The sequence below is a fragment of the Petaurus breviceps genome, unplaced genomic scaffold (genome assembly GCF_028583685.1).
Source record: "Petaurus breviceps papuanus isolate PSGF00001 unplaced genomic scaffold, PetGlider_PUasm1.0 37, whole genome shotgun sequence".
In the NCBI taxonomy this organism is placed as follows: domain Eukaryota; kingdom Metazoa; phylum Chordata; class Mammalia; order Diprotodontia; family Petauridae; genus Petaurus; species Petaurus breviceps.
Genome location: NW_027186296.1, coordinates 102646095 through 102669659, shown reverse-complemented (window position 1 = coordinate 102669659; position 23565 = coordinate 102646095). Strand labels below are relative to the sequence as shown.

At 37.7% G+C, this 23565-nt stretch overlaps 1 protein-coding gene across 1 annotated transcript in view; it reads left to right on the top strand.

Annotated features, from left to right (window-relative positions):
• The window catches only part of CPXM2 (carboxypeptidase X, M14 family member 2), a 261915-nt gene that overhangs the window by 208686 nt on the left and 29664 nt on the right, over positions 1–23565 (top strand). The window contains exons 8-12 of the mRNA XM_069099170.1: positions 787–910; positions 4800–4996; positions 6944–7123; positions 12737–13034; positions 20388–20527. Of these exons, the coding sequence (XP_068955271.1) occupies positions 787–910; positions 4800–4996; positions 6944–7123; positions 12737–13034; positions 20388–20527 (939 nt within the window). The remainder of the gene's footprint in view (positions 1–786; positions 911–4799; positions 4997–6943; positions 7124–12736; positions 13035–20387; positions 20528–23565) is intronic.

Sequence of the window (23565 nt, the reverse complement as noted above, 5' to 3'; positions counted from 1 at the left end):
GAGAGAGAGAGAGAGAGAGAGAGAGAGAGAGAGAGCCATGGCATCCAGGAATATGGAAGTGAGAGCTTCTCTTATGCCCAATCCTAGTCAAACAACATCTGATATATCATGCATTCATCAAAAGAAATATACTGATAAGGTGAAAAGCATCTGTAATAAAGCATCCAGGATGGTGGAGGCCTTCTAGTTAATGACATATGAGAACTGGTGGAAGGAATTATACCTTAGACAAATCACTTGACCTTTCTCATCAATTAAGTGAGAAGTTAGTATTAGCTGGTCTCCAAGGTTCCTTCCAGTTCTAAATTTATGATCCTATGTTTAGCTTGGATAAGAGGAGATATCTGGGGAACATGATTAATGCCTTATGATGACACACCATGTGGAATGGCAATCAGATTTCTTCTGTTTGTCCCAAGATGGCAGAATTAGGAAAAATGGGTGGCACATTTCAGAAAGGCAAGTTTAGACTTGATATAAGAAAAGATTTCCTAATAATTGAAGCTATACCACAGTGGAATGAGCTACCATAGGAAGTAGTGGCTTTCCCTTTACTAAATGTCTTCAGACAGGTGCTAGATGCTCACTTTGGGGCTATGTTGTCCAAGAGATTTGTCTTCTGACTGGAGTCATCTGTCCAACTCAGAAATACTGTAATACTGTATAAATAGAATGAGTCTCCATGATGCTTCTCATTGCCAAACCAAGGGCTACACGTTGAAAGTTCCTTCTTGAATGATAGGGGTGAAGAAATTTTTTTTGTTGTTTCTTTATTTTCTCTTTCAGTTGATGAAGATTGTGAATGAAATGTGCCCAAACATCACAAGGATTTACAATATTGGCAAAAGCCACCAAGGGCTGAAGTTATATGCTGTGGAAATCTCTGACAACCCAGGAGAGCACGAAGTTGGTTAGAATTATATGACTTCATGAAATATATGTGGCTTTCATAAATACCACCTTAGATGAAGAAAGACATTTGTGACTTTAAACAGTTGCCAGCCACTTCTAAAAAATAATTTTAGACCATGAATAGGATTACAATATGCCTTTATCCTTGTCATGAATCTTTTTCACAGAAGAAATTGATCTGATGTTGATTTGGTGAACCAAGATATTAATTCATAGGGTCTTAGGATACTTGTATACTAATTTTAGGGTGGTATTGATATTAGAAAAATTTTAATTTCTAAGTATGAACTATATTTAATTCCATTTTTCTATTATTAGGGTGAAGCATAATGACAACAATGAAAATGAAGATAGAAAATAATAGCACATTTGTAATACACTGGAGTTTATAAAGACCCTGTGAAATGAGTTTTAAAAAATGAATATCATGCTTGCTTTCCCTATGGAGAAGCTGAGACACAGAGAGGATACTGATTGGAATAAAGGTCACATAGGAACATAGATCTTCACCTGGAAGGGTCCTAGATGACTGCTCATCTAGTCCAATTCCCTCATTTTACAGATTAAGAAAATGAAATCTAGGGAATTTGTGACTAGTCAAGCATCTTATAGTTAAATAAATGGCAAATCAGGAAGTTACTCTGTCTCTTACTTCAAGCCAACTTCTAATTAGACAGAATACCTCCTTACAAAGTTTAGTTTTCCCTTGAAAAGTGGCTTTAAAATATTTGATTATTATAGGAGCAAGATTTGTATGGTTCCTTTACTTCCATTGAATACAAGCAGTTGTTTTTTAATGCCTATTGCATCTTTGTAATTATAGTTTTTAAAAAAGTCTCCAGCATAGGAGTCTTAACCTGAAGTCCATATGCCTCCAAGGAATTGTAGCAGCAAGCACCCCAGTGTCCCCCAGGGTGGCTGCCAACACAGGTTCTTAGATCTGTTTTGCTAAAGGAAAGCAACTCAAAATGAGTTAACAAGGTTACTGTAATCAGTCAAACATATATCATTAACCTAGTTCAGGGGAAAAAGGTAAGCACCCCTAACTTCAGAGTATACAGACAGAATTATCAAGACAGAGAAACAGATCAAGCAGACAGGTTTCCAAACTGTTCAACCATTACATCCATACCAAATCACAGTTGCCATTAACATCTGGGTTTTGCAAAGCCAGGGGGCTCTCAACAACGGCTTCCCAGAGTCTCATCTTATCAAATCACACAACACATCTCAAAGTGAGCCCCAAAACAAAGCCTCCCATCAGGGCTTATATAGCCTCCTCCGGCTCAGAGAATGTAACAACCTTCTTGACCCACTGGCCAATCAAAAAGTATCTCCTGAGAAACAAGCCTCCCACCACAGGCTCCAGGTGCACTTAAGCCTAGGGGCAGGGAAGATCTTAAATTTACATTCCCATTACAGGAGTTCATGGGTAGATTCTCACCTTGTATGGGGAAAAAATACATCTTTCTTTTCACTAAGCTTTCATTTCTTTTATAAACATGCATGTTTTGTTTTATGCATTTAAGTATGTTATTCTTAAAAGGGGCCCAAAGACTTCACCACGCCACCAAAGAAATGTTAAGAACCCTTGCTCTAACTAGAAGCCCATCTCTTAGCCATATTGCTCAGACATCAAAATTGGACTATTGTCCAGTTTAAAAATCTTCACTGCTGAAACATCTCCATAATCCAATGAGAAGGTATGCTTTCAACAAATCCCTACTCTGATGTGTCAATAGTACATTTGTCATGACTATGGGTTCTCAAATGCTGTACCAGTAGAAGGGGGTGTCCTGCATATTCAGGGAGGACTAGCACCTCTGGTTCAAGGACTTACCAAGCCTTTTTCAGGGCTTCTCATTCACCTTTGGTGACCACCTGTCTCTCAACTCTCATCTGTGGCTCCAAGTAGCTGTAGCATGTGCAGTGGCCACACCCCAGGAAAACCATCTCAGCAGATGGGCTAAACCAGGTTGAGTGTAACAGACAGGTCTCAAATCCATAGGTGAGTTAGGGAGGTGTTTACTCCAAATATGTGAAAACTTTCCCTGGTGGAATGGGAAGGTGAGAACAATTTGTTCCAATGGCCATGAAGGTGGCTAAAGAAGATACTCTGGAGGGCTTAAAGCTTAGTCAGACAAGGTCCTCCACTGCATCCTGGGTCATCACCAGTTGTCCTGACTTTTGTCTTGCCACTGGACTTGGATGACTCTGGAAGAGAGAGTGAGGCTGGTGACTTTGTACAATTCTGCCTCACTTTAATGCAGTTCATGCACAAGTCAAGATGTCACCTTGTGATGTCATTGGTCCTCTTAGAAAATGCAGTATAAACAACAATTGTTGATTTGGTAAACTTAGATATAAATTCACAGATAGGTAGAGGAAGTAGAGGAAAAGATCCAGCAGGGCCTACCCAGTTAGACAGGCTTAAAGCTAGAGATTATATATCTTACTGGAGGACCAACCCAGCAGAGTTCATAGAGGCTCATCATCGCAGATCTGGCTGCTTTGGGCAACTCCCTAAACACTGTACTCTAGGGCAGGGTTATTTTCCAGTCTTATTGAGCCACTTTTTGGAAAAACCACTGCTTTTGAGAAAACACATTCTCCTGAGCCCAAAACACCCATAATCCTTAAACTCATTTTGTAAATGAGAAAATTGAGGCATAGTGTCTTTCCCAAGGTCTCACAACTGTTAAGTGTCTGAGGCAGAGTTTGAACTGGAGTCTTCCTGACTCCAGATCCAATACTTTTATTCGCTGTGCTATCTCACTGCCTGGGATAAAACAAAGAACTCTGGATTTGGAGTTAGGACCTTGGGTTCAAACTCTGCTCTGCCACCTTCTAGTTTCACAACTTTGGGCAAGCCTTAGTCTCAGCTTCCTCTTTAGCAATTTTGTGTGTTGCCCATGTGTTTATGTATGTCCACACGGATCTATGTAGATGTGACTCACAGAGAGGAATCAGTAGATATCTTTAGTTTTCTGGCACTCACCCTTCTATAAGGGATTTGATGCTAGGAGGCAAGACAGGGGATTGGCATCAAAGACTGGCTACTCTGATTTCCTCAGAGAAAGGGTATTGGATGATAGTTATATCTGTTTGCACTTCCTAAATATTGTTAGTCTATGATAAATATTTTTAGGTTCAAGCTATAGTCCTAACTGTTATCCCTTAATGGGAAGAGGTAGCCCAAACTAAATACAAGGCTTGGATCCTTCTCTACGAAATGCTAGTTTCACCAAGACCACACATACTGAATGTCATTTATAAATTAGGAATCTGAATTCCAGAGTCTCAGCAATTTGCCTAGGATCACTAACTAGACTTCTTGTGATGTCAGACCTAGAGTTCAAGGTCTCCTAGCTCCCAGTTCAGTGGAAAGAGCACTGCATCTGGATTTGGGAGACCTGGATGTGAGACCCTTGTTACATATTAGCTACACAAGATAGAAAAATCCACTTTATCCTTCTTAACCTTATTTTATTTTTCAGCTACAAACTGGGTATCACAATACTTAGACTACCTACCTCTAGAACTGTTGGGAGGATCATTTGACCTTCACAGCAGCCAATAATGTATGAAAAAAACAGTTTATACCTTGAAGCAATATATGAATATCAGCTATAATATCAGGGGTGATAAAAGATTATTGCAATAATAAAATGGCATCATGTATGGAAAGTACTTAACTGCTGTATAATTATCAGCTATTATTATTTATCATCCTCATTATTATTTTTATCCCACAATTTATTAAGTATGCTTGACTGGTAATGATGCATAAGTTTATATTTTTAGGGATTTGTTATTCTATGAGCAATATGATCCTCAGTATGTGCAGTCCATATTTATATTTGTATTTCATTTTCCTTTGAGTAAAGGTGAACCAGAATTCCGCTACATAGCAGGGGCACATGGGAATGAGGTGCTTGGACGAGAGCTCATGCTTTTGTTGATGCAGTTTCTGTGCCAAGAATATAGGGCTGGGAACACACGGATCATCAGACTGATTGAAGATACCCGGATTCATCTTCTTCCTTCTGCCAATCCAGACGGTTATGAGAAGGCTTATGAAGTGGTAATGTCATTTCCGTGCTGTCGTGGTTCAGCTTCATCTTTTCTGAAAGAATTAGTGTAGGGTTAAATGATATGCCACATTATTCAAATAATTGCCCAATTAAATGTATCCCCCTCCTCTCATATGAATACCTCATTGGAAAATCATAAGAGATTATGAGAGGGAAGGGCCAGAAGTGAAAAATTCCAATGTCCCAAGGGGAAAGATATATATAACAGTCAACTAAGGAAAGTGAATATGTATCTGTCAAAATGCCAGCTTTGATTTGTAGATTTTCCTTTTAATGTGTATTAATGGAAACAGTTTTTCTATTGAAGATTTTCTGTGATAATGAATGTTCCATATTTGCTAAGGCTAGGCAGAGAAAGTCTATTAATATGGCAATTTGCATTTTGGCAAAGAATCACTGGTGTACATTATATGAATCTACCTTAAATATCATTCCTAGATTAATCTCTAAAATATGCTTTCCTCGGATCACTGCCTTGTTAAAAACAAAACAAAAAAAGTTCTCTGTGGCTTCCTGTTGCTTATAGAATTAAGTCCAAGTTCCTTGTATGGCAACCATGGCCCTTCATAATCTGACTACAATCTACCTTTCTAGCTTTTTCTACTACTCTGCTAACTCTCTCTCTCTCTTAAGCCATTCTTCTTCAAGATCCTGTTAAGTTGAGAAATACAAACAAACAACACCAACAAAGCTTTTGCTTTTCTGCCTTTGTTCATATCATTACTCCTCTCCCACCCCCCAGATGGAGTGTCCTCCCAAATATTTCTTCTTCTTTCTAAATCCTCTTTTCGTGTCAGAGGAATCTTCCTACTGTTTTGTGAGGAAATCATGGTCATCCCTGACCTTGTAAAATTATTCATATTTTTCAGAGTTAGGTGTAAGGGTACCTTTTTCTTTGATAACTATAAGCAAGGTTAGTCAAGTATTACTCCCTACCCCCATTGAAATGTGTGTATACTGATATTTTCCCTAGCTCCTTCCTCTCAGGTACTTTGCTGATTATTTTTTCAATCAGGAGAGGGTAGCATTTCTTCTCAAGGATTTCCACTAAAATTCTCCTCCAAAACCTCATCTCATGGAGGAGATCAAGGCATCTCACTATACCAATAGCGTGAAGTCTTTGACATGTCCTACTGAATATGGCCCTAGTGATGGACTACATCAACGGTGTCAAACTCAAATAGAAACAGGGCCACTAGACCACATATAAAGATCACTGTGGGCTGCATATTAACTTAGAAAGGAATATATTAACTTATGTTCTATAGCATATTTTGAATTTTGTTAAATATTCCTCATTTGCATATTAATATGGTTCAGGCAGCATTCGGGAATAATGCAGACCACCATACGTTTGACTCTTCTGCACTGTATAACAAACCTAACAGATGAGTCATATAAAGTGCTTTGCTTAAAATGCTACAGAAAAGCTAGTTGTTTTTGTTGTTTTTGTTATTGTTACAACATAAAGAAGCTTATCATTAAAGATTTGACTCAGCTATGATGTTTTGGCCATGGTAACTCTGGAAGCCTATGTTTGGACAGCTGGGTAGTGTAATGGAGAGATCTCTGGACTTGAAGTCAGTGAGAGAAATTATTTTACTATTATATTAATAACCAGTTATTAAAATGGGATCTAGTCTTTTCTCCTCAATTTCCTCATTAAGACCCAGCTCTTGTCAAAAAGTCAGTCTCTGATGGACAACCAGCAATTTGTTATGACTGTGACCATATGGAATCATTTGACTATGATTACCTACCATAATCCATAAAGTTTTGTTTTGTTTATTTTCTCCCAGTGTTCTCCAGTGGAGGACACCATCATGGGAATATGGAGAGGTGCAGCAAAAATCTGAGTTTGCATGCTGAGTATGATCTTACCACAATGGAAACCTTGTCCTACAAAATATGAGTTCCTTTCTGAAATTGTCTCCCAGGGCTCTGAATTGGGAGGCTGGTCTCTGGGACGTTGGACCCATGATGGTATTGATATCAACAACAATTTTCCAGATTTAAATACTATGCTTTGGGAAGCTGAGGATCGTCGGAATTTCCCAAGAAAGGTCCCCAATCATCACATTCCAATACCTGAATGGTTTCTATCTGAAAATGCAACGGTAAGTCAAAATAATTCAAAAGCTGCAAAATGGCATACGGCCCAAATCAACATGGATTTGTAGGTAGAGAGAACCCAAGTGAATTGAAAAATCATTTAAAATAGTAAATAGACCTTTTTCCAGGTTGTTTTTTTTTTAAATACATGTGACGCTAGAGGAGAGCTACAATTACAAACAATGTCTTGGCATGGTGTTACCTGAGAAGAGTATTTAATTATATTTCTTATATTTAATTTTAATTTAGTTATATAATTATATTATATTCATTGTGTGTCATAACTAGAAATGTCAATCCTCATGTTTGAAAGTGACCTTTTTTGCAACTACTATTGTCACCATCATTATTGTCATTGATACTGCTAGAATCAAAGATTTGGGGACCCACCTCCTTAATAGCTGGAAAGAACTTGCTTCATTTTAATTAGTCCCATTGGCTTATGGTCTTTAGTCTGTTGTAAAAAAAATATGAAATTAGATCATTAATTTTTTCACAGCCCTAATTTAGCACAGAATACTTAATAAGAGAAATTATTCTCACCTAATATGTGAAATTCCATCCATATGCCGTTTCCAATGTCTAAATTCTCATTGCTTTCCCACTATTGCTTATCTGAATCTTCCCCATTCTAAAAGCTTAGGTCAAGTTGTTTCTGGAACTCCTTACCATCATGACTTGCCCTAATCTTTCTTTTTTGTTGAAATCCTGTAGGCTTGGTCTGAGATACTCATGTGGAAGGCAATTTTTACTTAGTAATGTAATGTTTTTGGTAGCTTTTATTCTCCCTTTAGATTATAAGTTTCTTGAGAAGAGAGGACCATATTTTCTACTTCTTTGTATGGCAAAACATGGTACCTAGGACAGAGGTTGATTAACTGGTTGAGCTATACAATGGAGCAACATTAATATCTTCCTTATTCAGTTCTTTGAGGTTTTGCCATCATAAAAGTTTATTTCTAATACACTCACATTTCTCTGATAAAGCTAATTGTCTTAATGGTATTTCCATCAGTCACCATGGGAAAGGGAAATGAATTTTTTTTCTATTTAGCTTTTACTTTGACAAGTCTTCTTGATAAGCTGTTATATTGTTAACAATGAAAGGAATTCTAGCTGAATGACATTAATATGATTTATAGAGCTAATCCCCCAGTACTGGGAATCCATCATAAGAGGGAGCATGAAAAACACCTGCATTCCATGGGTGGGTGGGTTTTTTGCTTTTGTTTTTGAGGGAATGGTGATAAAATCTATAGCTGGCATGTTTTATTCTGTTTAGCAATGAAGTGTAGAATGTCATCTTAAGGGTTTATTTATTTATTAACCCATATTTCCACATCTTGATTTGGATTTTAAAAGAGAGACAGTTTAAATATATCACCTCACAATTGTATGGCAGTTTATGACAAGAAATACAAATCCTCAGATTGGAATGTGTCACTTTTTACTACCACATTTATTATTGTCTTAATGACTTGGTGTAAAAAGTTCATAACTCCCTAGATACATCTTAAAACATGAAGCATTTCCATATCACAACAATGGAAAGCAAGAGAATAAATTTGGAGCCAAATGAAGGATAATTATAGGATTTGGCAGAGATCTTACAAGAGTCATTAAAAGACAAAAAAAAAATGAAATAAACTAATGACATGCTGGGCTTTTCTTCCGCTAATTACTGCAGATCAGTAATCTCTAAGTATTTATCTGAGTCTGTTGGCATTCCATGTGCCCCCAAAAGTGAATGTGTTAATTTTTATGAGCTCTCACCTTTCTAAGATAAGCTTTAGATATGTGGTTTCAAAGTCAAATAGAAAAGGACCAACATACATAAGGATTCCTTTCAGTGGCACTTGACTTAGAAAACCTTATGCTAACGTCATCTATGTCCTATTGTATTTTTGTTTATTTTGCTACATATTTCCCAATTAAATTTTAATCTGGTTTGCACTATTGGAAGGAACCCTCTATTTGATACCTTTGCTTTAGATAGATTTTTTTATTTGTTTGGATTTTTTTTTGTTTGCTTGGTTTTGTTTTGTTTTGTTTTTGGTTTGTTTGTTTACTGAGAGAGGGAATACCTCTTTCTCCAAAAGAGTGATCCTGCATTTTTCTGAAAACTGAGCCAGAGTCTGTTTACCCAATATGTTGGGTGGTGAGTTAATGAGACACTATTTGGTACCTTTGGAAGATAGGGGCTAATCCATCCTTTTAAAATACCATAAGGAGAACATGTATTATCTATCAAGTGAAGAATGAGAAAAATCCAGAGTTGTTGATAATATAAGATCAAGCACTGTGATCATAACAAAGGGAAGTAGGGTAGACTTAGAGGTAGAAGGAACTGTAGGGGTCAATGAGTCTTAATTCCTTCATCTGATGTGGGATTCATACCCAGAGTTTCCTGACTAGAAAAAGCTAAATATATTCCCCCAGCATAAATGGGTTAAACAATTAGGGACAGACGATTATTTTCAAGAGAACACAGGGTGATTAGATGAAAGTTTTCAGTTCAATTTGACATACTTTTATTGAGGCAATGATATAGTAATGTATTACAGATAGAAAAAAAAGCATCAGTCTTGCCACTCAAAAAGATTACATACTAGGGGGATACAAGACACATACATATATGTATGTGTATTGTGCACACACATAAACATACATATACATGTGTATTGCACGTGTAAATTATATCTATACGTTCATGCATATATACATATATATATATATGCACATGGGAAAGAACAACATAGTTTGTCGAGAGAGCACTAAGCACTAGTGGGGCCAGGAATGGCTTACCCTACAATATGTCCCCAAATTGAAGGAAGCTAAAGATTCTGAGAGTTAGATAATAAGGGTGAGTGAAGGCATGGAGGATTGCTTTTGAGAAAGTACAGAGATGGGAGATGGAACATGCAACATGTGATGCCAAGCTCAGTAAGCAAAAAATACTCCCATTTGCATGAAACATGGAATTCATGAAGAGGAATGCTATATAAGAGTTGGCAAAGGTAGACTGGACCCAGACCAAGATGGACTTCAGTGTCAAACAGGGTTTCCATTTTTCTAGAGTCAATAGCAAGCCAATGAAGATTTTTGAGGAGAGGAGTCAACATGGCTGGGACTGTACTTTTGGAAGACTGATTTGAGATCTGTGTGGAAGACAGATCAAATAGGGAAAATACTGTAAGCAGGGATATCCTTTAAGAAGCTATTACAGGGGCGGCCAGGTAGCACAGCGAATAAGAACACCAGCTCCAGTGTTGGGATGACCTGGGGATCAAATATGGGCTCAGATACTCAGCACCACACCCAGAAATAACTGGCCGTGTAACCTTGAGCAAGTTACTTAACCCCAATTGCTTAAAAACAAAAAGAAGAAGCTATTACAGTCATCTAGGTAAAAGGTGATAAAGAAATGAACTAAGGTAGTGGTCATATGTGTGAGGAGAAGGAGGCAAACATATTTGGGAGGTGGAACAGACAGGATTTAGAAACTTGTTAGATATGGGAGGCAAAAGAAAAGGGATGACTTCAGGGTTGCAAACCTGGATGACAATGAAAAATCATGTCATCTCCAAGAGAAATGGGGGAGCTTTGAGGAGAGGTGGGATTTGGGGAAAAGATAACAGTTTCTGTTTCATACATGCTGAGTTTAAGGTGCTGATGGAACATGCAAGTAATGATGGCCAGTAGGCATGTGGCAATACAAGACTGACATTCGTGATAGAGGTCAAAACTAGGTGTTTACATTTGGGAGCCCTCTACATAGGGCTAATTGAATCCATGGAGGCCAATGAAATTACCATCAAAGGGAGATGAACAGGAGAACTATGTCAGAGCTTTAGGGCATACCCACAGTGAAGGACTAGGAGATTAATGATAAGCCACCAGAGGAGACTGAGAGGGAGCCATCTCCGGGTAAGAGAAGAACCAGGACAAAGCAGTGTCAAGAAAGCAGAGGGAGTATTCCATGAGGAATAATGTGTCACAGCACGAGATCAGCAGTGGGAGACCAAATAAAAGGAAAACTGAGAAAAAAGGCCATCGCAGTTGGCATTAGTAAGAAACCTTAAAGAAAACATTTTCAGTGAACTGCTAGAATCAAAGGTGGATTTACAAGGTGTTGGGAGGTAAGAAAATGGAGGTGTAAATAGCATTTTCTATAAATTTGACTTTGAACATAAGGAAAGATGTAAAATTCAAGGGATAGCAGTGTTAATTATAAAATAATAATCTAAAGGTCAGGGGACAGACTTCAGGGAAGGAAACAATAGATAAAGAAAAAAATGAGGGAGAGAAAAAGGGAGGGGGAAGAGGGAGAGAGGAGAGAGAGAGAGAGAGAGAGAGAGAGAGAGAGAGAGAGAGAGAGAGAAAGAGAGAGAGAGAGAAGAGAATTGCAGGAAGAGGGAAAGGTGAAGGAGAGGGAAAGAGGTAGAGAGGGTGAATGAATGATCAAGGAGGCAATTCTCCTCTGGAGGAAAAGAATGTGGGATCAAGGGCACAAGTAGAGGCATTGGCCTTGTTTTGGAAAAGTGCTATTTCTTCTTCAAAGACTATAGCTAAGGAAGAGAGAATATGGAGCAGCATAGAAGGCTTTGAGGTGTGCAATAGGGAAAAAGGAAACTTTTAGTGGCTGATTGTGGTTTTCTCAATAAATTAAGATTTAAGTAGCAGAATAAAACACAGGGAAGAGGAAGGAAATAATTTATTAAGAACCTATGTGTCGGGGCGGCCAGGTAGCACAGCAAGTAAGAGCACTGGCCCCAGAGTCGGGATGACCTGTGATCGAATCCGGGCTCAGACACTTAGCACCCACCCAGAAACACCTGGCTGTGTAACCCTGAGCAAGTTACTTAACCCCAATTGCTTTAAAAAAAAAGAACCTATGTGTCAGGGATAGTGCTAAAACAACCTTGGGAGGTAGGTGCTCTTATTATCCCCATTTTAGAGTTGAGAAAACTGAAGCAGTTCCCAGAGGTTAAGTGATTTGCCTACAGTTGCATAACTTAGTAAGACTAGATTTGAACTCAGGTCTTCCTGACTCCAGGCCAAGCACTCTATCCACTATACTACCTAGCTGCCTAGCTATATAATTTGAGTGCCTGAGTAAACAAGAGACAGTCTGGAAAAGAACAAGTGGGGGTTGTGTGTTAAGGGGAGGGAGTGGGAGGATTATATGAATTCAGGAATCCTTCAAAGGGTCCTCAGATCATCTTTGTGTTTAATAGTATGGTCCTTATGTTCTATTCTCCTGAATTGGATAAATTAAACCAAGCAAAAGAAGAATGGAGTAAATGCTTTACTGCATCCAAGTTCTGTGTCAATCATTGACCCAAGGGCAGTATGGCATAGGTGAGAAGGCCCTGGATTTGGACTCAGGATGGTTCAAATCTCACTTCATACACTTACTAGTCAGGTAATCCTGGACAAGTCACTATATTTTTTTTCTCCCTCATTTTTCTCATCCCTAAGATGAGGGGATTTGACTCAGTGACCTCTCCGATCCCATCCAGCTACACATCTCTTATCCTGTGATTCACATTAAACTGACTTCATGGTGCAAGTAGCTGTAAAGTTATCAAGCTGCCTTTCTTTTTCTTTATATTTAGGTGGCTGTTGAGACAAGGGCAATAATAGCCTGGATGGAAAAAATCCCATTTGTCCTGGGAGGTAATTTACAAGGAGGAGAATTGGTGGTGGCATACCCATATGATATGGTGCGATCATTATGGAAGACCCAGGAGCAGACACCTACCCCTGATGATCACGTATTCCGATGGCTGGCCTATTCCTATGCATCAACCCACAGGCTCATGACAGATGCCAGAAGAAGGGTGTGCCACACTGAAGATTTTCAGAAAGAGGATGGGACTGTGAATGGAGCTTCTTGGCATACCGTTGCTGGAAGTAAGGGCCTGGTAAAAGTTTCCCCCAAATTATCATATGATCAGTTGAGCTGGGCCTGATGATTTGCACTCATCAGAAGTAGCTAGGATCTCTCTTACTTATTTTCCTACTTATCTTGGGCATCAAATGCTTTTTAGCCATTTTTATCCAGTCCTTTCTTGTTCAAAGATTATTTTCCTTAGTAGGAAAAATAGAAATGAAATAAGATTTAAGTGGCTTCCCTCTGTCATCCAGGAAGCGCTCCTAAATTTCTCTCTCTCTCTCTCTCTCTCTCTCTCTCTCTCTCTCCTTCTTTCCCCCTCTTTCTCTCCCCTTCCCTCCCCACCCCACCCCCCTTTCTCCCATTCTCCCTCTCTCCTCTTGCTCTCTCTCTCCATATGATCTCAGGACTTAAGAACATAGATTTAGGAATTCCTTTTTTTCTTGATACAGCTTTTTTAAAACACTGTCTTTAAGATACTTAGTTATATTTAACTCCCTTTACTAACCTTCATGCATTGGGATCTTTAGCATGCCATGTTTTTGCTGCTGTCTTCTCTTACTTTCCCTTGTCTCCATCTTCTCTACATAGGGTTAAGGAGTAGGATTGGCCTTGTGATCTCATTAAAGCAGAGGATTCCCCCTACAATGTACTTTCTCTGCAAATGAGGGCCTTAAGGACTTTAATTGACTCATGTAGTGTCACCTAGGTTTCCACCACACCACGCTACTTCTTTCTTGTGAAGAATCTTAGTTGGTTTAGATTTTAAATGTCAGAATTGGTTCTCTCAGCTGAGTTATACCACAATTCCCTGAAATATAACTGGATGTATTTAAAAACCTGATAAAACCAAATGAGCCTATGAGACGGGTGTTAGTTTTATGTCCTAATGTTCACATTATAAAGGGCTTTCACAGTTACTTAATATTTTTAGAGTATCCACATTCTTCATAACTTTCGCTTTTGAATTAGCCCTATTAATCAACCAAGAGACAAGCATTCATTAAGTGCTTACTATACACTGAGCAATGAAGTGGGCCCTGGTTATACAAAGACAAAAATGAAATAACTCCTGCCCTCAAGGCACTTCCATTCCTATTTAGGCTGAGTAGTATTACCCTTACCTCTCCTAAACCTCTTACTAAAATTTGATCATTTCTAAAATAAAAACCATACACTTCCCTGAGACAAATATTTTGCTGGTATCTGCCACCGTAGCTTCCATCAGCAACCCTGAGCAAAGAAGGTCAAATCGAGACACGTTACATTTCTTTAAGGGCCATTGCATAGACCAGCTCTACTTTCTTTGTATCATTGGTTGCTACTTATTTATGTGGCTACTTTGACCCGGATACTGCAGAGCACAAGACTTGAAGTCAAAATACCATTGGTGGCTAGGTGGTGCAGTAAATAGAGCACAGGCCCTGGAGTCAGGAGGCCCTGGAGTCAGAAGGACCTGACTTCAGACACTTCACACAGATGTGTGAGCATGCTTGCGCACACACAAACACACACACACACACACACACCTATCCATGTGACCTTGGGCAAGTCATTTAACCCCAACTGCCCTACCTTCCCCCTCCAAAAAAACCAAACAAACAAACAAACAAAAAAGACCATTTGGATTTAGCCACATCTCTGCCTCTTTCTTGCTAGCTGTATGACCTTAACCAAATCAATTCACTAACATATTCAACCCTAGTTTTCTTAGCTATAAAATGTAAATAGTAAAACTTATGCTATCTTCCTTGGAGAGAAACTTGGCACAGTGTTTGGCACATAGGAGCCACAATAAATGCTTATTGACTGACTTATTAATGGACTGAGGCCTTCTTTGAGGATCAAATGAGCCATCATGAAAGTTTTGTACATTACAAATATGAATTATTTTCTTTTTATTGATAACCAAATTTTTGGTGAATTAGACAAGTGATAATTGCATAAAACACAGTAACAGCTTGACATTTGTTTGGTACCTATCCTTACTTATTGATGTGTAGTATGAGATAGTGTTGGAATCAGGGAGTCTTGGGTTTGAATACTGCCTCAGACAATGCTGTGCATCCCTAAGCCCGTCAATCTCTCTCTGAACTTTAGTCCCCTCATTTGTAAAATGGAAATAATAATGGCAAAGGTTATTGTTAGGATCAAATGAGATGTTTGTATAGTGTTTTTGAAACCTAAAGCAACATACAGGGCATACTCAAAGTCAGGATCTTTAAACTATCAAAGCTTAAAAACGGCACTAAGACTTTTGGGACACCCTGTAGATGTAAGCAATTGCTGTAATTATTACTCGCAGGGGAGAGAGTACTCAGAAACCAGAGTATTCTATTCTGCACTACTATTTCCAAGTTTCAGCTTTGATATCTCTAGAGAGTTAGAACTGCTCTAAGGGAAAGAAAAACAACATTTGGCAGTACCATTTCCTGCCCAAATAAAAAAATTGTTTCCTTACTATTGGTGAGAATATTAATCCCTTATCTGGGATTCACAGTGTATGGAAGACTTTCACTGATACATTAAACAATATAGAATCTATACCAACTTAATTAGATTTTGAGAGAAAATAGTTTGTAAACCTAAAGGTGCAGTAGAAATATGAGCTGTTATTATAATATAATATTTGTATGATATACCAATATTATTAATTATTAATAATGTGTGATATTATATCATTAGATGTGATTATTTTCCCATTTGATTTCTGCCTTCTTCACAATAACCTTGAGAGGCAGATATTTTCCCATTTTACACCTGAGAAAACCAAGGTTTAGAGGTATGATGGTTTGGCCAAGGTTACATAGCTGGTAATGAACAGAGTTCTTTTTCAAAGTCATGGCTCTTGATTCCAGGTCCAGGACATTTTCCAATGAATCATAGCTGCCTTTGCCAGTTCCTGGCATTTTATTCCACCTCATCCTGTCATTCCAAATAGAGACAAAGAAAGAAATTTTAACAATGATGCAGAGGGAGAACAGATAATGAAAAATACCACCGTCCTCATAGCAAAGAGTAGGGGAACTACTATGGCAAAATATTACATACATCAAAAATGTTGCCCGTCAAAAATATATTTTGGATATTTTTCAATAAATCACTATATGAGGACAAAAAGAGTTTATAAGATGCACTATAAGAAATAAATCTGGAAAAGAACCAATTTTAACCCATTTCTGTCACTAACATTTTATTGTGGCTAAAAACAGAAAGCCAAAACCTATCACCAGTTTAAAAGCTTGGTCAAAAGACCAGACCCAGCCTTTAACATTCAGTATGTTCCTTGATCTCTGTAAGTGCCATGACCCTTCTGCAGCAGGCAGCAGGCAGCAACAGAGTCAATAATAAAATTTTTGAAAGGCAGCTACTGTATGACCAGTCTAGGCAGCATTTGAACTTTTAACCAATTCTACTTTCCATTTATTTCATTGACTTCTTTTGCAAGTTGAGGGGTGGGGGTGCCAGAGGAATGGAGGAGGAGGGCTCAAATCCTTTTAATCACTCTTCTTCCTGGTGGTATAATGAGGTCTGCAGAATCATTTCACTGGAGATTAATGAAATGGTATTTCTAATTTCCTGCCCTTCCCCTTCCTACTCCCCCCTCTCACACCCTTTACTTCTACTTTCATATTTCTGAGCAATGACCTGACAGAGATTAGTTGATGAGTGGTAGGTAAACTGTAAATGAATAAAAGCAAAGTTTGCTTCAGGGTTCAGTAAGCTTCTAAATATACATTACACAATGCACATTGAACCTGCCTACTTGTGAATACCATCAGTCAGTCCATTGTTCCCTGTTTTGTCTGGGCAATGAAATCCTTTGCTATGATACCATCTGAGCCACAGAGCCTTAAGATATGCTGGATTTTGTGTTTCATATTGAACTTGGGGACAAGAGAAGGATTTCAGTCAAATGCAGAGCAGAAAAGAATGTCTCACCACCCGTAGCCAATACCCAAGGATTATGAGGAACTATCCGGGTCAAAACCCATCTTTGTTTCCACACAGGCTCATGTAGAAAATAATTTTTACTTCTGGAAGCAGCTATCTTGCAAAGATACAAAATGACACATTGTAGAAACCAGTGACTGAGATAAAATAATCACATCCTCTTAGGATCCAACCCAATTCTCGATCATTCGGTAGAGCAGTGCAGGTGGTGATGAAGGACCCTCATTACAGATGGAGTGCTCATTGCCCAAATTTAGCATTTTCAGAGCATTTACAAATTACATCACAGCTACTCACAAAGACCCTATAAAGTAAGGTAATAACGGCCATCTCATTTTACTGGTATGTCGAGTATAGCTATCAACTTATTCTAAACAGAGTGCTGAATTTGGAACAAAATATCTAAGTTTTAATGCTGGGCTTGCCACCATGGGACTGTAAACAAGGCTTTTAAAATCTCTGAGACTCGGTTTCCCATCACAAAAAGGAGATGGTAATGTTTGCTATACCCATTTGTTAGTAATGACCTGAGGACAGAAATGGTAAGATACATACATATGTGTTTCTAGGTGCTTTAAAGCACTTTCTAAGTCTGGCACATTCATTATTAATATAATGCCAAAACATCAGACTAACAATTGATAAATTTATTAGTCAGGCAACTGGCTGTTTGTTGCTATCTTCCCAAATATGAGGCCTGACTGACTATGTGACTATTGATCTACAAGAATTTATTAAGCACTTACTATGACAAGATATGGTTCTAAGTGCCAGTGATACAGAGAAAAGCAAAAATCTCTGCCCTCAAGAAGCATACTTTTTAGTGGGGGAGATGACATGTCAATAACTAAATACATTTAAAATTTAGAGAGAGACACTCACAAAGAGATACAGAGAGAGGAAATAATGGAGAGACAGTGAGACACAAAGAATGAGAGACAGAAAGAGAGGGAGAGAGAATATAAGGAAGTCAATCTGATAAGGGAAGGTAGTAGTAACTGAAGGGAACTGGGAAAGGTCTCCTTCTACAGGTGGGCTAGGAAAACTAAAAGGTGGGGGTGAGGAGTCAGAGCCTTCCAATCAATACCTTTTTTTTTTTTTTTGGCAGCTACTAAACCCAAGCTTTGTCCATATAATTAAATGCTTTTCCTAAGTTATCTATGCAGGATTTTAGCCTTGACTCACTGCTGTTGCACCAACTTAACCTCCATCCAATTTTCTGGGTACCCTCTATCACTAAAAGACAAATGGGAGAGAAGGCCTCTCATTGACATTTCCCCATGACAAATATACAAACCTGGTAGAGAGAGAGCACCATATTGAATCATCTCCTGCTTTGAAATACTTGGCCAGTTGGCATTTTCTAAGTGTTGTTCTTGGCTGCAGAAAGCAGTGATCTTAAGCAGACATGTTCAGAGAGAGCACAATATTAATAATTTGGTGGTAATTGAGCCAGTATGAAGAACTGTATGAGGAAAGAGTATTTGAGCCTGGTCCCAATGGAAGGGAAAGTGCTGATGCAAAGCAGCATATGCCATGGGCTGTGACTGCAGCATTTTTCCCCCTGGTAAGACACATAACATAACATTGAACATCTGTGTTCTGTGAGGCCCCGAGTGCCTCTGAATCCAGAAGCGTTCTGATGGCTTATTGAGGGAGGTCTCTTCTTGATCACTACTGTTTGGTATCTTGACAAAACATAGTTCAGTTGTACAGTTGTTAATGCAAGATCTTGTCCCTCAAAAGAACTTTTGAAAGAAAAGAATGAGAATGTGGAGTACAGATTATACTTTTAATTCAATGTCCACTGTGTGTTTTTTTTTTACCCACTTGTATTTGGTAACGTTCATTTGATATGAGAATATTCCTTAAAGTCTACATGTAAAACGAGCTCATTTGCTGTGACAGATGAAGGTTTGAACAACTCCAAAGAAACACATGATTCAGGACGTTAAAAAAAATGAATCAAATTAATTTTAAAACCATAAACAATTATTTCATGACAAAAAAGTAAGCTAAAAAAAGAATCCATTTGAAAAACAATTTTATTACATAAATGAGCTGAAAAACAGAAGTTAAAGAAAATACTTGAATTAAAATGCAATATTATTGTTTTATTAGCTTATTTTTAATGTACTTTTCTTGATATCAGTAGAACTGCTTTAAAAATATATATAGTTTGCCTTTAAATCTCCTCTGATATTTTCTCTGGATGTGGGCAAATGGGCTGAGTTCTGCATATGGGCTTGCATATGTATGTACTACACACACCCTCTTTCATTTGCATTGTATAATTGGTTCTTAATTTGGCCTCCCAGTTGTTCATGATTCCTGTACCTCCTTGATAACTACAATTTCTCTTTGCTGTTCCAATGTGATCCCTGTGACATCTCAAATGGTTGAGAAATGGGATTATCTGGTTAATCAGGTTCACTCAAAGTCTAGAAAGTGATCATAGATGCCACACAGACTTACTCTACAACCAAGGACATTTCCACGTACTTTGAACTCATGCTATTTCTCATTTTTCCTTACTTCCCATCCTTTGCTTTTCCAGTCTTTTCAACTCTTTGTTAATGTAGATACACCTTGTATACTTCCTGGTTTGGGGTTTTGATTTGTTTGTTTTTTTTTCCTATCACGGTGTTTTGTCCTATCTTCAGCCTTTGCCACCTTTTCTTGGTTCTGTACAGAAATGACATCACTCCCTGAAGTCTCTAACTCTTTTCTTTAACATTTGCCCTTGACCATTGTCCTCCTATCTTAGTGGTAGACACTAAAACAGAGTTTCTTAAACTTTTTGATATCCTGGGCCCCTGAACATCTTTGTCAGTCTGGTGAAATTTATTGACTCATCTCATAAGAGAATTTTAAAATATCTAAAATAAAATACATTGGGTTATGAAGGTAACTAACTACACTAAAAAATAGTTATCAAAGAGACAACTAGGTGGCACAGTGAATAGAACCAGACCTGAAGTCAGGAAGACTTATCATCATGAGTTCAAATCTGGCCTCAGACACTTACTAGCTATGTGATCCTAGCCAAGTCACTTAAACCATGTTTGTCTCAGTCTCCTCAACTGTAAAATAAGCTGGAGAAAGAAATGAAAAACTTTGCCAAGAAAACCCCAGTTGGGGTTACAAAGAGTTGGACACAACAAAAACAGCTGAACAACAAAAAGTTAACAATAGTTATCAAACTATTTTTTTAAATCAATGGATGCCAAGCTGAGAAACTTTGTTCTAACATGTAGAGATTTCTGGTTGCACATACACTAATAAATGTTTATGTTTACATGCTCTGCAACTTTACTAATGATTAATGTTGGAAATCAAGTTATAGAAAAATATTATTTCCTTACTAATGCCAGTTTGGACAATTTTTTAGTTAAAATCATCTTTCATTATATTGGCAGGTCTGAATGATTTTAGTTACCTTCACACAAATTGTTTTGAGCTGTCAATTTATGTGGGTTGTGATAAATATCCTCATGAGAGTGACTTACCTGAAGAATGGGAGAATAATCGTGAATCTTTGATAGTATTTATGGAACAGGTAAGAATTTTTCAAAATAGTTTTTAAGTACAACATTTAGCAATGTCCTTTGTGTGAAAGCAATTTTAACACCTGAGTAGTTGAAAGGCAACTAATGACCCAAGTTTATACCAGGATTGCATCATTAAACATCTGGTGCTTTAGAGCAGTGATTTCAAACTCAAATAGACATGAACTGTACCTAAGAATCCCTATGGACCATATACCGACTTAGAAAACCACATTCACAATATCTATGTGCTATTGTATTTTTATCTATTTCATTTAATATTTCTCCATTTTAATCTGGTTTGGCTGAACCTGGGAACACTGTAAGTCACCTGGGCTATATGTTTGATATTCCTAAATTAGATGTGAAAAGAGGTCTTAGAAAAGAGAAATACAAACTATGGACTAATAAAGATTTTTAAGGAAAAGGCTTAAGTGTGAACATATCCTAAATTGACCATAATTTTATTTGATTTAGAAGGAAGCTGGTTAACTTTATTACAGTCAGTTGCAGAGTTTGAAAATCTCACCCACAAGAAATCTTTTATTGGTAAAACAAGGAGCTACCTATTCATACTAAAGTGTCTCCTCTCTTGATCCTGTTGCTGTTAAGAACAAACATTGTGTTGTCAGACTGATGTCTGCTGCAATAATAATAATGACATTAAGTGTAGTCTAATGGAAGGAGTGTGGGATTAAGTCAAGAAATTTTACATTCATTTTCCAGTGTTGCTACCTGCTGACTACAGAACTACGAGCAAATTATTGTACAACCTGACCCTTATTTCCTATATCTGTAAAATGGGTATGAATCTGGTTAAGTCATTCAGTGATACATATGAATTGTTGCTAGCTTTCCCAGGCCCCATGAACTGTTCCTCCAACAGTAAAATTGTTTAGTTATAATCTTTTATAAATCAAAAAAGATCAGAGAAGAGAGAAGACCCAATTCAAGATATCATTCAAATGGAAAACTTTTAAAAACAGAATTATAGGACGTCCAAGATGCTATAATGCCCTCAGAAATCATCTAGGTCAGTCCTCTCATTTTACATATTGTGGAAACTGAGTTCTGGAAAGGAGATTTGACTTATTTAGGCTCATACAACTCATAAGGGGTAAGAACTGGGATTAAAACACAGGTCTCTTAAGTCCAAATCTGGTGCTTTTTCTAGTAGAGTCAGCTACGTCCACAGTAGACAGAGCTCTAAACTTAGCAGTCAGGAAGGCCTGAGTTTGAATCCTGACTCAGGCACAGCTGTGTGACCCTGGGCAAGTCATTTAACCTATCAGAGGAAGCAGGCTGGTGATGCAGTGGATAGACTGCTGAGCCTAGAGTCAGGAAAAGGTGAGTTCAAATCTAGCCTAAGGCATTTATTAGCTGTGTGACTCTGAGTGAGTCACTTCACCTATCTGCCTTAAGTTTTCTCAATTGTAAAAAGAGGATAATAATAGCCTCTACCTCTCAGGGTTATTATGAGGATCAAATGAGGTGATATTTGCAAAAAGCACTTAGCATGGCCTGGCACCTAGTAGGTTTTGTATAAATACTTATTCCCCTACTCTTCCCTCTTAGTTTCAGGTTCATCATCTATTAATAGGAATAATAATGGCACCTATATCCTGGAGTTATTTTGAAGCTCAAATGAGGTTTATATATATATATATACACACACACATACATGTATGTGTATATATTTTATATACACATATATGTATGTATATGAAATATGTGTATATGTATATATGTCTATATATATTATGTATACATATGTATATGTAAAGTGTTTTGCCAGCCTTGAAGTTCTATATGCCATAATGTTAGCTAATGTCATTGTTTACACTACAACTTCCCCCAAAACCCTGCTGTCTCCTTTGCAAAATCTTTGAGTTCTCCTGGGCAGACAGAGTTGGTGCCTTTTTTTTTTTCTATTACTTTGCCTACTGTTTCAGGAGTTAGCCTGATTCTTTCTCCTGCCTTGGAATCCCTTTGTGCTTTCAAATATTTCTTTCTGGCCTGTTTTTAATTGCAAGAATTTATTTTAAAAGAATAGAAAATGAGCTAGCTAGATTGACAGAAGAAACCTTTTCCTTTCTGAAAATAAGATTCATAATTTAACCAAAAAAATGTTTTAAGTAAATAAAATAGCAAAGCAGTTTCCTTTGTAACAGATGAAATACTATGGGCATCCTACCATAAAAATTTTTAATGCAATAAGGTTTCATAGAAAAATGAGCTTAAAAGTCATATAGTCATCTTTGGAAACATTCTCTAAAACTTTGCATAATATCAAGTCCATTTATTAAGCTTAACCATGTGCATGAGATTGATTGAGGTCACTGTCTCTAATGAGCCAATCATCTATTTTAATTACTTGATTCTTTTCATGAAATAAAACAATAACATATTTTACATATTGTAAACTTTATGTAATTTGTCATTTCAAAAGCATTTAACCAGTACCCTATCTTTGGTTTTCTACTACTATCTAGATATAAAAAAGGAATATTGGGGAGGGGAGGGGGTTATGTGCTGTAAGAGAATAGACAGATGTAGAGGTGGAGTCTGTAACCCTTGCCACTGGAGATGTTAAACACTGCTGAATGGCTTGAACTCAGGAGTTCTGAGGCACAGTAAGGCTAAAACCAATACGATGACCGCATTAAGTGACACCAATATGGTGAGCTCCTGGGAACCAAGAGCCACCAGGCTGCCTGAAGAGGGTGGAACCAGCCCAGGCTGGATTCTTAGAATTTCAAAACTTCCATGCAAATCAACAGTGGGTTCAGACCCATAAGAGGCTGCTACAGTCTCTACCTGGGTGAGACTGGGGGACCAGTATTTTTAAAAATCCACTGATTATTGAGTCAAAGGACCTGGATTTGAATCCTAGAATTGCTGTTTAATAGTTCTATAATCTTGGGGAAGTCATGGAATCTCTCTCAGACAAGTTTCCCCCTTGACAAAATGCAAAATGAAGGTTGAATCAAATTATTTATAAGGTTCCTATTGTCTCTAATTCTGTGAACTCTAGAGTACTTTATAGCAT